This window comes from Thunnus maccoyii, chromosome 3, assembly GCF_910596095.1.
Source record: "Thunnus maccoyii chromosome 3, fThuMac1.1, whole genome shotgun sequence".
Classification (NCBI taxonomy): domain Eukaryota; kingdom Metazoa; phylum Chordata; class Actinopteri; order Scombriformes; family Scombridae; genus Thunnus; species Thunnus maccoyii.
In genome coordinates, this window is record NC_056535.1 from 20,380,400 (window position 1) to 20,392,680 (window position 12,281).

General features: G+C 44.5%; 1 protein-coding gene across 1 annotated transcript in view; it reads right to left on the minus strand.

The window, feature by feature from the left end:
* skib (v-ski avian sarcoma viral oncogene homolog b) overlaps nucleotides 1-11,382 on the minus strand; it is a 34,084-nt gene extending 22,702 nt beyond the window's left edge. Inside the window, exon 1 of the mRNA XM_042402108.1 lies at nucleotides 10,107-11,382. Coding sequence (XP_042258042.1) covers nucleotides 10,107-11,000 — 894 coding nt within the window. The 5' untranslated portion in view covers nucleotides 11,001-11,382. The remainder of the gene's footprint in view (nucleotides 1-10,106) is intronic.
* Between the last annotated feature and the right edge of the window lie 899 nt (nucleotides 11,383-12,281).

The window sequence follows — 12,281 nt, forward strand, 5'->3', positions numbered from 1 at the left end:
TATCTCAGCGGCACTCGGCTTCATGGAGCACATACCCTCCTGGCTGGGGCCAGACACAGAACTGCATGCACGTACACATGCAGTAGTGCGCGCACACGCACACATTCACCAAAACCCCACTGTCATTCCACTGCACCTGCTAGCTACACAAAAGCCACTTCCTCCCACTGTGTCCGGCCAAGCCCCTTTATCCCATTTCGTACAGCGTGCACCACAACAAAGGAAGAGAAATTAGGGAGCTGCGTTGATGATAGGGCGACTAATCTCTTTGGAGGGACTCATTATATCAGCAGCCTGTACAGTTCAGCAGCTGAAAGGGGTGAATTAAATATGGACATGCAGAGATGGGCGTCTTTGTGAAGATGAGTGCACCAACAATGCCCTGTTATTACCTCTGGAATTATTCATACATTCCATATGGGACAGATGCCCTGACCAGACTATCATCTTTGCATTTGATTAAACACATTCGACTGATACAAGGTCACAAGTGAATTCATTATCTTCAAAATATCTGAATGTTTTGTCTTTTTTAGCCCATAACGGTCATATAATGGCGGTTCATATTTATTCTTAGCAGGCTCCCTTCTCTTGAGTGAAAAGTTTCCTCAGATCATCAAAGGTCACATGACCTTGCACTAAAACACATACTCCTGTGCGGCAGATTAAGACCGTTGGCGCCAAAAGGAGAGGTGATTACTTAGTTTTTGATGATAATCTGAAAAGCAGCTTGAACTTTTTTTAAGATGATGTGCGCACTTGCTCAACTCTTCTCTTGACATCAGCCATACTCTGCTTAAGTACCTCCTCAGTCACTAATCTGGGTGTTAGGTTTGACCCTCAGCTGACTTTTCATGATCATATAAGACATCTATGCAAAACCACTTTCTGCCATCTTAAAAACATTTGTAAACTCTGCCCCTCTCTAACCCTGTCAGATGCTGAGAAACCTGTCCATGCCTTCATCTCCTCAAGACTGGACTACTGCAATATGCTCTTCAAAGGGATCCTTGATGCAGGAGCATCCAGAAGCTCCAGTACATTCAGAACAACGCTGCCAGAATTCTGATGAGTGTGCGAAAACACGAATGTATAACACCAATTCTGTTTTCATTGCACTGGCTCTCTGTCTCCTTCAGGATTGGCTACAAAGTCCTGCTACTCACATACAAATCCATCAATGGACATGCGCCTCCCTACCTACAGGAACTGATCATACCACAAACCTCCATCCGCACCTTCAGATCTGCCAGCTCCTGCCAACTCCTCCGGGCCCCCTGTACTAAGGTCCACACCATGGGGGATCGAGCCTTCTGCTCTGCTGCACCACGCTTGTGGAACAGCCTTCCTAACCATCTGAAGGCAGCACAGACCCTCGTCTCTTTTAAAAAAGAAAATCTTTCTATTCAGGAAAGCTTTTTCTGCTTAACTTGTATTATTATTTTCTTTATGTTGTGTGCTCTATATTATTAATACTGTAACACTTTGAGTTGCCCTATGAATGAAAAGTGCAGTACAAATTAAATGTGTTAGTATTGTTATTTATTATTATTGAGACACAAGGCTATAATAGTCTCCTCATTATAGGATAAAGGGTGAGCCTGCTCTATTTCAGGCCATGCCTGTCTGTGTCTGCGCTTGTCGACTGGCTGGAAATAAAGCCAGACGCCTGTCAACGCCACAAGCACAGGGAGGCAGGCGGCCCTGCTGGGCAGCCGGTGCAGCGAGCACAGTGCGGGCGACCCTTCAACTATTAGACACCTGCAAAAAGGGGGGAGTGGGAGGGAAGAGGTGTCCCCAGCGTGTGAGCAACCATGGCCCATCTGTACGCCTGTCTCTCTAAATGTAGACTCCGCTTATTGATACAGAGAGAAAGAGCAAAGGGAGAGCAGGGTGGGGCGGCGGCTAACAAAAAAAAATGAGCCGAGATACAGTACATTCTGCTTTTGAATGAGGTAATAAACAAGGCTAACGAGGTCAAAGAGGGAAAAAGCCCACCTGACCAGATGATGCTGTGGCAAAGAGTGACCGTGACGGATCCTGGGGTGACTGTAATACTGAATAAATAACTTTCCCCCCTCACTGCATTGGAGTCTGCTAGGACAGCTGTGCTGAATTCATTTGATACGGGTGCCTGCTGACAATGCTGCATTGCTCCGTCTCTGCAAGAAAGCATGTCGAGCTGGTCTGATGAACACACAGGGGCTCGCAGCTTTTCACCAACGCTGAATGATTGTTCTGCTACACAACACCGAAGCTCTGACCTCCTGCGAAACTAAAGCTAAGAGAAATAAACCGTGTTGGGAGATGGTTGGTTGAGAGCTCTACGGTACTGTACGTGCAGATTGTCAGAGAGAAGACAGAGGCGTCTGTAATGGCACATAGTGAAACAGGAGAGAGCTGTGGATCCCACTCATTTGTTCATTTAGCGCACTCTTGAAACTAGCCTGGAGAAGGCGATAGAGGATGGTTATGAGGTCATCCTGACAAAGTAGCGGTGCCTCTTCACATCTATCTATCTATCTATCTATCTATCTATCTATCTATCTATCTATCTATCTAACACCCCTGGAGCAGTACAGTTAAACATGTGCGGCGTATGTAGGCCAGTCTGAATACAGACTGATAACAGCATGTGCTCACTACAGTGGAGGTGGAGATCTAAGTATAAAGCAGAGTGAGGGGGAGTGCAGTAGGAGATCTCAGTGGAGGAGAGGAGGAGAGCCTGTGTCTGTGTATGTGTCTGCGCGTGTGTGTGTGTGTGTCCTACAGGGTCGAGGAGGTGTCAAACGGAGGAGGTGAATGATGGTGGCGGGGCAGAGGAGGTGTCAGACAAGGAGGTCTCAGTGATGGAGAGGGGAGCTTTATACAGTGCTGACCTGTGGGAGAAGTGTGTGTGATGCAGAGTGGAGGAGGAGGAGGTCTGAGTTGGAGAAAGGAAAGCAGCAGCAGCAGGAGGAGGAGGAGGAGGAGGAGGAGGAGGATAGACTCGTCGAGTCACAGTGTGGAGGTCACAATGAAAGAGGATGGGCAGTGAATGGAGGAGGGTGAGGTCTCTGTACTGTAGGTCTATGCACTGTGAGGTCTGTGCGCACATATGTGTGTGTGTGTGTGTGTGTGCTCTGGCGCGCTTCTTTGAGCCCACCAGCCAGAGAGCACGAAGTTCTTATTTAGCACAGGAAGAGCAGCTCTGCTTAGCAACCACAGCCGCCCTCCAATCACAAGCGCACGGAGCAGACTCCAACTGAGGACGAGTCCTTTCTGCGTGTGTGGAGTCTCACAGAGGCCTCAAAATGTTGAGGTACATACCTGCCCACACGCGCAAACATAAACAAAACAGGTCTGTAATGCAAACTATTCCTGCCGAATTGCACTCGAAGCTTTTATGTCACTAGCAGACAAAGACAAAAGTGCATTCACACCCTTCTGTCTTCTGAACTCAGCAGAGAATTCAAAGTTAATCTAAACCATCCTAATCCTAAAATAAATTATGCATATCCCAAAGAGCAAGGGAGTCGTGTAAATCCCTAAAACATTCATTCTCCTCTTTTCCCGCAGCCACACACAGAACTGTACAGCAGCTTGGCACCGCACCAGTTGCAAGTGAACTGATAGCAGCTCCGATTGTGATCTGCTAGCCATCAAAACAGGAGGCACGAACAAGACTTGGAGCAAATGCTGTCTGAACACTGAGCAGTCTGTTTGGTTTAGCTGCGTGAGCTAATCCTCCTGATATCTTTGGAGGTGGTCGGTGGGCGGATTGTAGGCGAGAGCAGCATGCCGATTTGTCATATGGCACCAGCAGGGCCTACTTCTGCTCTGGCTGGAGCTCCATTAGCACATCTCCAATGTGGTCTAACAGTTATGTAGCTTAGAGCTGCGGGTCATTAAGGAGACAGAGAGAAAATTTAAGGGGATAAATATTGCAATTCAGCTGGTGTCTTCGGCCTCTGTAGTCTCATCAGAAAAGCACTTGAGTTGGTACGTGCAATTGGACTGTTGGTTTCTCCATGTTACATATTCTCTGCAGTATATCTAATTCATGCTCTAATTACAAAATTCCAGAGGGACTGGTTATAAATTGTGAGGATGCTTTGAGCGAGCCAGGGAAGGAGGAGAGAGTCCATGGCTGATGATGTAAAGCAACTGACATTCAGTCTGTCTGAGTCTGCTCCTGAAGACGCTGTCCAGAGAAGATGACGGTTTTGATGTGCACTGTGGTCTCTGCATTCCAGGAGTTATGTAGGATTATCAGAGTTTAACCCCCCCACCACCCCCCCACCCCCCCATGACTGCAGCAGCTTAGTAGCTCAGCCAGCAGCAGATGCAGACTCCAGGATTTCCTGTCTCTGCACCAGATGGGCCTGACTCTTAATCACAGAGCTCGAAATCAGGAGGTGATCGAGGAGGAATTGATGATGATTGTGGAATAACACTAACCCGAAACAGGCATCTGTTCTGCCACTAACGGACCGGCTGACTGGCTTGTTGACTGCAGTCACAGCCAGCGCTCATCTCCTCCCTCGTCTCATCATCACCGATCAACACTAATCATCCTCCTCCCTCACTCCGCGAGTTATACAAGAAGTCTTTCACACATTAGCACTGTGCTGTGTCATCGAGGTTTATAGAGGAATGAACGGAGCAAAACATCGTCCGCTTTAAATTATTAAAAATACAGATGGGCAATACAGTATAGTGGCATAATATTGATGTTGCAACACAAGCGACTAAATATTGTCTGATGTTTTTGTTATTTACTGTAGATAGATATGATACTGAACCACAAATTGCTCCCGATGGTCAGGCCAGCACCTTGCATGGAAGCTTGCTGGCATCAGTGTGTGAGTGTGTGTGTGTGAATGTGAGCGTAAACGGGTGAATGAGCAGCAGAAACACTGTAAAGTGTTTTAGATAAAAGCGTCACAGTCAAATTCAGCCTTTTAAATATGACTTTTCAGTTTTCCAGTTAATGCTGCTTACAGTAACATATTTTCTCTTACTTAGACTTGTAAGACCAGTATCCTGTTCTACAGTATATTTCTCATATTTATTTAAAGGTGTTACATATCATATATACGTTATATATTATAACATGCCTATATAAATATGTGTGTGTATTTAGATGTATATATATATATATATATATATATATATATATATACATGTATTGCTATTTTATTTGTCCTTTTTCCTCCTTGTGTTTTTTCTATTTGTTTAAATTTTCACTGCTCATTTGATTTTTTGTTATTGCTTCATGTTTGTCTTTTGTAAAGCATTTTGTAACCATTGATTTTGATAAGTGCTATATCAATAAACCATTTTTAATAAAAAAAATATCATTATCCTTCTCATATTTGTCTTAATTGTCAACTAATGATTTTTCTCATGAATTTTATGTGTAAATATTTTCTTAAACAACAACAGTAACATATAACAGTGTCGTTATGGAGAAAGTTGGTAAAAAATATTGTGATGTGGTCAATTTTATCAAAATGGCCCCCTGTGCTTAAACAAATGTGAGATAAGACCTGTATATATCTATGTACGGCACAACAGTATGGTTGAAATCATTACCACAATACTATTAAGGATATTTTCATAACATCCACACATGTCACAATATGACAAGTGCATTCAAAATCACATACTGTTTGTAATTCCATGAGCCAAGCTCTTTGTTTGTGTAAAACAAGAACTTCAATAACTAATTTTGTTAAATTGTAATTACGACATGCCCAGAATCATTAATTTGGACAATAGAAATTTGTATAAATATAACATAATAAGATCAAATCGTGATGATGTGATTCTGCTGAAAGTCGATTAATGATTATACTGAAATAATTGCCCATCCCTATCTCTATCAGACATGCAGACACCACTTTGGGCTCCAATCTGTCTTTGAGCACAGAACCAGGAAGCCAGTGACACAAGATTTCCCACCCTGGGAGAGGCTGGAGGTTACAGACCTATCCACACACCACCTAAAGAAACAAGGCACTAACAAAGAGAAATGGCTGCACTTCACAGCCTCTGAAAGCCCGGCCTTCAGACAAAGGAGGCGGCAGGTCTTTCGCACACATCACCCATGACAGAACCCCAGCTGACACTCTTTTAACATGGGGTCACCGCTGCGAGAATGGAGGCCACAACCCCTGGGAGCTCCTGACACCCTTTTGCCCCTAACATGCCGTCCCTGCTTTGGCCGAACGCTCTGTCCAGCGTGCACTGCAGAGACGAGGTGATGGTCTTCTGGGGGGGCTGGTCAGTGGGGAGTTGGACACTGGGGAGGGGAGGGGTTGGGACTCAGGCGACTGCTCTCAAAAGAATGATGTTTCCGAGAGAAGAGTGAGGAGGAGAAAGAAAATTAAAGCCTCAAACTACCAAAAACATGGATTTGCTGCACCATAAAAAGCCTTCAGGACTATGATGTAGAAAAACACTAAATCTGAATCAAATGACTGACTCTAAATTGAATCTGGGTGGGTCAGGTCTTAGCTGGCTGGGTCAACGCTGGGCAGACAGGCCCATCAAGGACCAAAGGGATGCACCATGTCAGCTTTCAGGGCTTCCTAGAGGTCAGCAGACAGATGGGAATGGAAATGAGCCGGCAGTGAGCTCATTTTAATCTGGCTCGCACAGCTGATCCAGTCATTACACGCTCCTGTTTACATGCAAACACACTCGTATACTCACTACACATAAAAACCCGGACATACAAGCAAACAAGTTCGTGCTTTTACCTGATGAAGAAAGGTAGGATTTCTCATTAATCCATCAACTTTAATAACAGTTAATAAACCGAAAACACACAACCCTTTACCCTTCGACACACACTTGATTGGTTTGCTCCAGGTTTGAGGCTAATTTCATTGAGTGAGGAGAACAATAGGATGAAAAACGGCATAAATTGGCCTCAGTTGAATGGCTTTAATATCCATTCCATTAAGGAGGGTCTACACAGTTCTCCAGAGTCCTCTTTTGCTCAGATGATTGATCGCATTGCCCTTACTTCTTAGGGATATATTTTTTTTACAGTTAATGCTCAGAAGTATTTGACTTTGGATTGAAAAAAAAAAACGAAGGTTTTGCAATTCAAATCCTCTTTCTTTGAGATTTTCATGCTAATCAGAAAAGTTAACATTTGAATTATTATACACAAGGTTCAGCACAATGCAGCAACTCATTTTAAAAAAGACTAGATCAAAACCTAATATATGAAACGCTAAAGGGCTTTGAATTTGAAACGATGGATACAGGAAGTGGCAACACATAGCGACCAAGCCCCAAGGAAGTGCGCTGGGCTTTGACTGAAGCCAATTTGATATAGGGCCTTTCTCATATACATAAATGGCCTTTCTTAATACCAAGTACGCCAAGTTCGGACTTGCGTACTTGCTAGTTTGGACTTGGCAAGTTCAAATTGGGAGTACAAACTTCTGAGGACGGGAGGACACAGTACAATCATTCTGCCTGCTGATAGCAGCAGATCAGCTTCAACACAACTACCTGACCGTACTGTGATAAAATGATCTCAACTCAAAGCTCCACTAACATTTTATTCCTCACAAAAAAATTTCATTGACAGAGAGATGCAGTAAATCATGATATTCAGTCTGTAATGTAGATATAATAAAAATCCAAACTGTTATGTAACTTAATAAAATAAAACAAAATTTATTATAGACTGATCTGTTCATTTTAATACATTTATATGTATTGAAATGTGGTGATATCTGTACATATAGAGCCCCAGAGGCAGCGCGGCCAACCAATGGTGTAACTTCATCACTCAGTCAGTCAGTCAGAGACAGACATTCACATTTATAGGGCTGGCCCCGTTATTGTGGTCCAGCCAAAAAAGGACTCAAAATTCAAGTTTCCAAATTTTTTGGCAGTGTGAGAGTAAAAATCACGCAGGATCTTGGATAAACATTACTGTACCCATCCCAAAAATGAGAAATTTTATTGGGATCAAGCTTCATTTCAGTGTAATGTTTGTTATCTGTCCATTGTACATATAACCCTGCATCCTTTATCAGACAGCCATCTGGCCAGTGGACTGGACACAAGGGCATGTGATTGGATGGTGTGAAAAGAATGGGGGAAGGCTGGGTCAGTGTCTTTGGGGAAAGGTCAGGGGTTATGGCCCTTTGACAACACATGTCAAGGCCTGGCTCAAACACCCTGCATCTTCTGAATGAGAGAGTCTGCAGGCTCCGCTAAGCAATCTGCCCTCATCTGCACATTAGGCAAAGGGCTAAATGACCAAATGCTGGATTTGATGCAAAACAGACACAATGGTTCACTGGTTTCATTCCCTCCTCTGATCCGGCTTCTGCTTTCATGAGCCGGCTGCAGTATTTCAAAAATGACTGGTTATGTTTCTACATTCACAGATTATCAATAAAAACTGGAATCATTCTAAATCACACTTAAATCTCTTAAGAAAACTTCAAAACTATTCCACAAAAAAACAATAACACTTGCTCCATCAAATATAATCTTCTCAGCAGTTTCTTGACAGTGCTGTATCTGCACTAACCGCCACGTACATGAGGTGGGAGTCTAGACAGATGATACCGGCAGAGGAGGTAAACTTCCAGGCACTCTCTTATTAATAAAACACTCTGACATCAGAGGGAGGCTGAGGCAGACCGATAACATTGAGTTTTTGTTTCATGGGTAAGCTGAGCCAAGCTTTGTCTGCGAGCCCCCCGTCCGGCCTTTCAGCAGCTTGGCCTGTCAGGCTGATGTATGGGAGAGCGCTGGTGTGCAGCTCCCCGAGGACCGGGCCTGTCTGCTAACTGGGACACAACTGACAGTGAACCACAGCAAACATGCACTGCCCCCTCTGCCACGCTCTCTCCATGATGCTCAGCCCCTGTGTATATCACACACACTGAAAGACTGTCAGCGCAGGACTCACCATTTTGGAAAATATATAACACACAGGTGATACATCAAAACCTGCTGACTGCAGATAGGGAAGAAATTAGCCACAGGTGCAATGCGAGACAGATATTTCATGACTGTACAAAGATTTTTGTCAGGAGTGTGTGTTGAATTCTTGGGAAAACATGCTCTAAATCAGCTGTGGATGCTTTCAGGACCTCATAGTGTGAATATTTCTAAATTGAGAACTAAAACATGAAATATTTAACGATTGCTTCACCTTTTCTATCACTTTCAGGCATGTTTCCATAAGCCGAATACTTTTTCTGAGTACTTTTTTAAAAGAGAGTACTGAGGTTTCCCTGTGAGACATCTCCTGGCTCCTGCTCAGACTGGAGCAGTACCATGGTGATGCATACAGAGGTGTCCGCTCATTAGCAGAGTCCCACACAACAGCTGCTCTGTGACGAAGGAACAGCCACCTCGTCTCCTGGCTCCCTTTGTCCATACTAAACATCTCTGACCCACGCAAGGAGCCAGGACGGTCACATATAGACACACACACACACACACACCTTTTATCCTATCCTGACAGGCCACAAAAACGCTTCTCTCTCTCACAAACACACACACACACACACACACACACACACACACACACACACACACACACACACACACACACACACACAATTTCCATATCCAAAACCTCATTAAACTCTTATCCCCTTCCCCACCTCATGGCACCATTATATGCTCCCCTGCCCCCCTTCTCCTGTCTCCCACTAATAAAATATATCATTGGGACTCCATTTATCATAATGCAGATGCCCTTGGGTAACCCTGTGGGGGTGGACATGGGAGTTTTAGAGAGGTGAATGAGGCTTTCTACATGTATGAGATGTTTCTCAGTGCAGAAGAAGAGAGGGACAAACACAGGAAAGATGTGATGTGACATGTGATTTGCATTATTACTCTATTGGGAGGTGCCAAATAAGACTGGCAACACTTGGAAAAGATACAAACAATCAATCAAAATAGACACTGTCAAGCATAAGGAGAAGGAAGTCTTCTGAACATTCATGTTAATTAATGCAGATCCTGTAGTAGGCCTGGGGCTGATGAAATTTCCACAGATACAAACAGTGAAGCATTCCTCAAAGACAAAGAGTGATGGTTAATAACAGGGTGAAACAGAACAGACTTACTCTGCACGATTTACTGGACAGCTTGCCCGTCAGATCATATTTTCCTTTTAACTCTTTAAGCAGCTGCTCCAGGTGACTCTTCTCCTCCTTCCCGGTGTAGTCCGGGTCTAAGAGCACATAGGCCCGCCAGTTGGCGGAGTCGAACCCCCAGTGGACTGTCCGGTTCTCAAGTCTCTTGTGACTGTGGACTACAAACTTGTGAGGTGGGAACATTAGTCTGCAGTCCATGCACTGGATGCAGGCAGCACTCGGGCCGGTGTACAGTTCAGGGACAAACAAGCCTTTACACCTTCCGAAACATTCATGATACACTTTGAAGCTCTTCTCGGTTCGCTCCAACTCCAGGGAGCCTAACTCCTTGTTGCAGTGAGGGGGGTAAGTACCGCCGTAGATGAGAGCGTTGCAGAGGCGCTCAGCATCCGTCTGAGTGATAAGCCCGCAGGACGGAGCCGAGAAGGGCAGGATCCCCACCACTTTGAGGATCTCCAGCTGGTCCGCCGTGCACCTGGAGCAGTAGATGTGCAGGTCATCGCACACCGAGTTGATCTGCTGGAGGGAAAAATCTCTCAGGACGCTGTTGAGAATCTGCGGCAGGCACAGCCGCTTCTCGCCACCGACAACGAAGCAGGAGATGGGCTCCCGCTCCAGGACCGTCTCGCACCTCTCCGTGGAGCGGTCGGACGGGATGAAAAGTGGACCGGACATTACTGGGGGTGTCTGAGCCGGCAGGGTGAGCATCATCTCTGCAGATTTCCCATCTTTACAGAAGAGTGAATCCTGGTGCCACCGAGCGGAGAACGCCGCCGGTCCACCGAGAGAGCGCATGGAACTCAAATGAAACTGCTTCAGAGTTTGTTGAAGTCCGGGATGGGGCTGAAAGCTGGTGCCCTCCATGTTGTCGCCGGTTGGGAAAGAGAGTTCAAAACTCAAAATGAAAGCTGAAATTGACTTATCGGATCGGGCGTCCTCAGCATCCGGCTACACGCTCAATAACGCGCATTTCCATGTCACCGGAGAAGCTTCCCAGCGCGTCCATTCAGAAAACTGAAGGCTGCTGAATTCATAGGGGCTGTTCCTGTATAGCAGACGCAATTAAAGTCGACAACTCCTAGACTCAAAACTCGTATTATCCAACGCACAATCACCGGGTACTGTGTTTCTATGCGCTCCTGCGGTTTTACGCACTCCTAATGTGCGCCCGAAATATGCCTCGTCTGCTCAGTCTGGCGTACTCTCAGTCTGTCTCCCCACTCACTCAATGTGTGACTCTCTCTCTCTCTCTCTCTCTCTCTCTCTCTCTCTCTCTCTCTCTCTCTCTCTCTCTCTCTCTCTCTCTCTCTCTCTCTCTGTCTCCCTCGCTCTCTCTCTCCCTCGCCCTCTCTGTTTGTTTGTGTCTGGTTCAGTCATTGAATCCCAGCCAGGAATGTGACTGACTCCCCGGGCTGGCTCTTCCCTCAGCCAGCTGTTCCTCCCTCTGCTACATGGCAGCTGCACATTGAAAAAAAAAAGAAAAAAGAAAAAAAGAAAAATCCTTCTGAACCGAGGCGAGGGTGGAGCTTAGGAAAATATAGTTGATTTGAAAATATAAAAATAAACTTTTCTTCAGATGTTTTAGACTTGCAGATCAGCAGTTTAGTTTCTCTTTAACAGAAACTTGTTCTTAAATATAAACATTTTAGATGAGATGATGTAGAATATGCTTTACATTTTCTAATGAAGATCAACATGGAACAGTGAAAACATGCATACTTCTACTCCTCTTACATTTCAGAGGGAAATATTTAACTTTTTAAACCCCATTACAGTTAAAGTTACTACTTAATAGATTAAAAAATGACATACAAAACATATGATTTATGAAATATGATGAAATGGTATTCATTAAACTACACAACAGTATTTAAAATAGTTAAAGTTAGCTCAGTAAAATGCTGCTTACACATAAATACATCAACATTAATAAAATAATGATATAACATATCAGTTCAGTAACAGTACAACACTCACAGAGTATTTTCTGCATTGAGTACTTTACATTTGCCTGATTTTACACATTTTCTGTGCAGGACTTTTACTTATAAGAGACTATTTGTACAGTGTGGTATTACCAGTAAAGGGTCTGAATATTTCCTCCACCAATGGAAACATCGAGGGAATTCAAAAAAACAAAGGAAA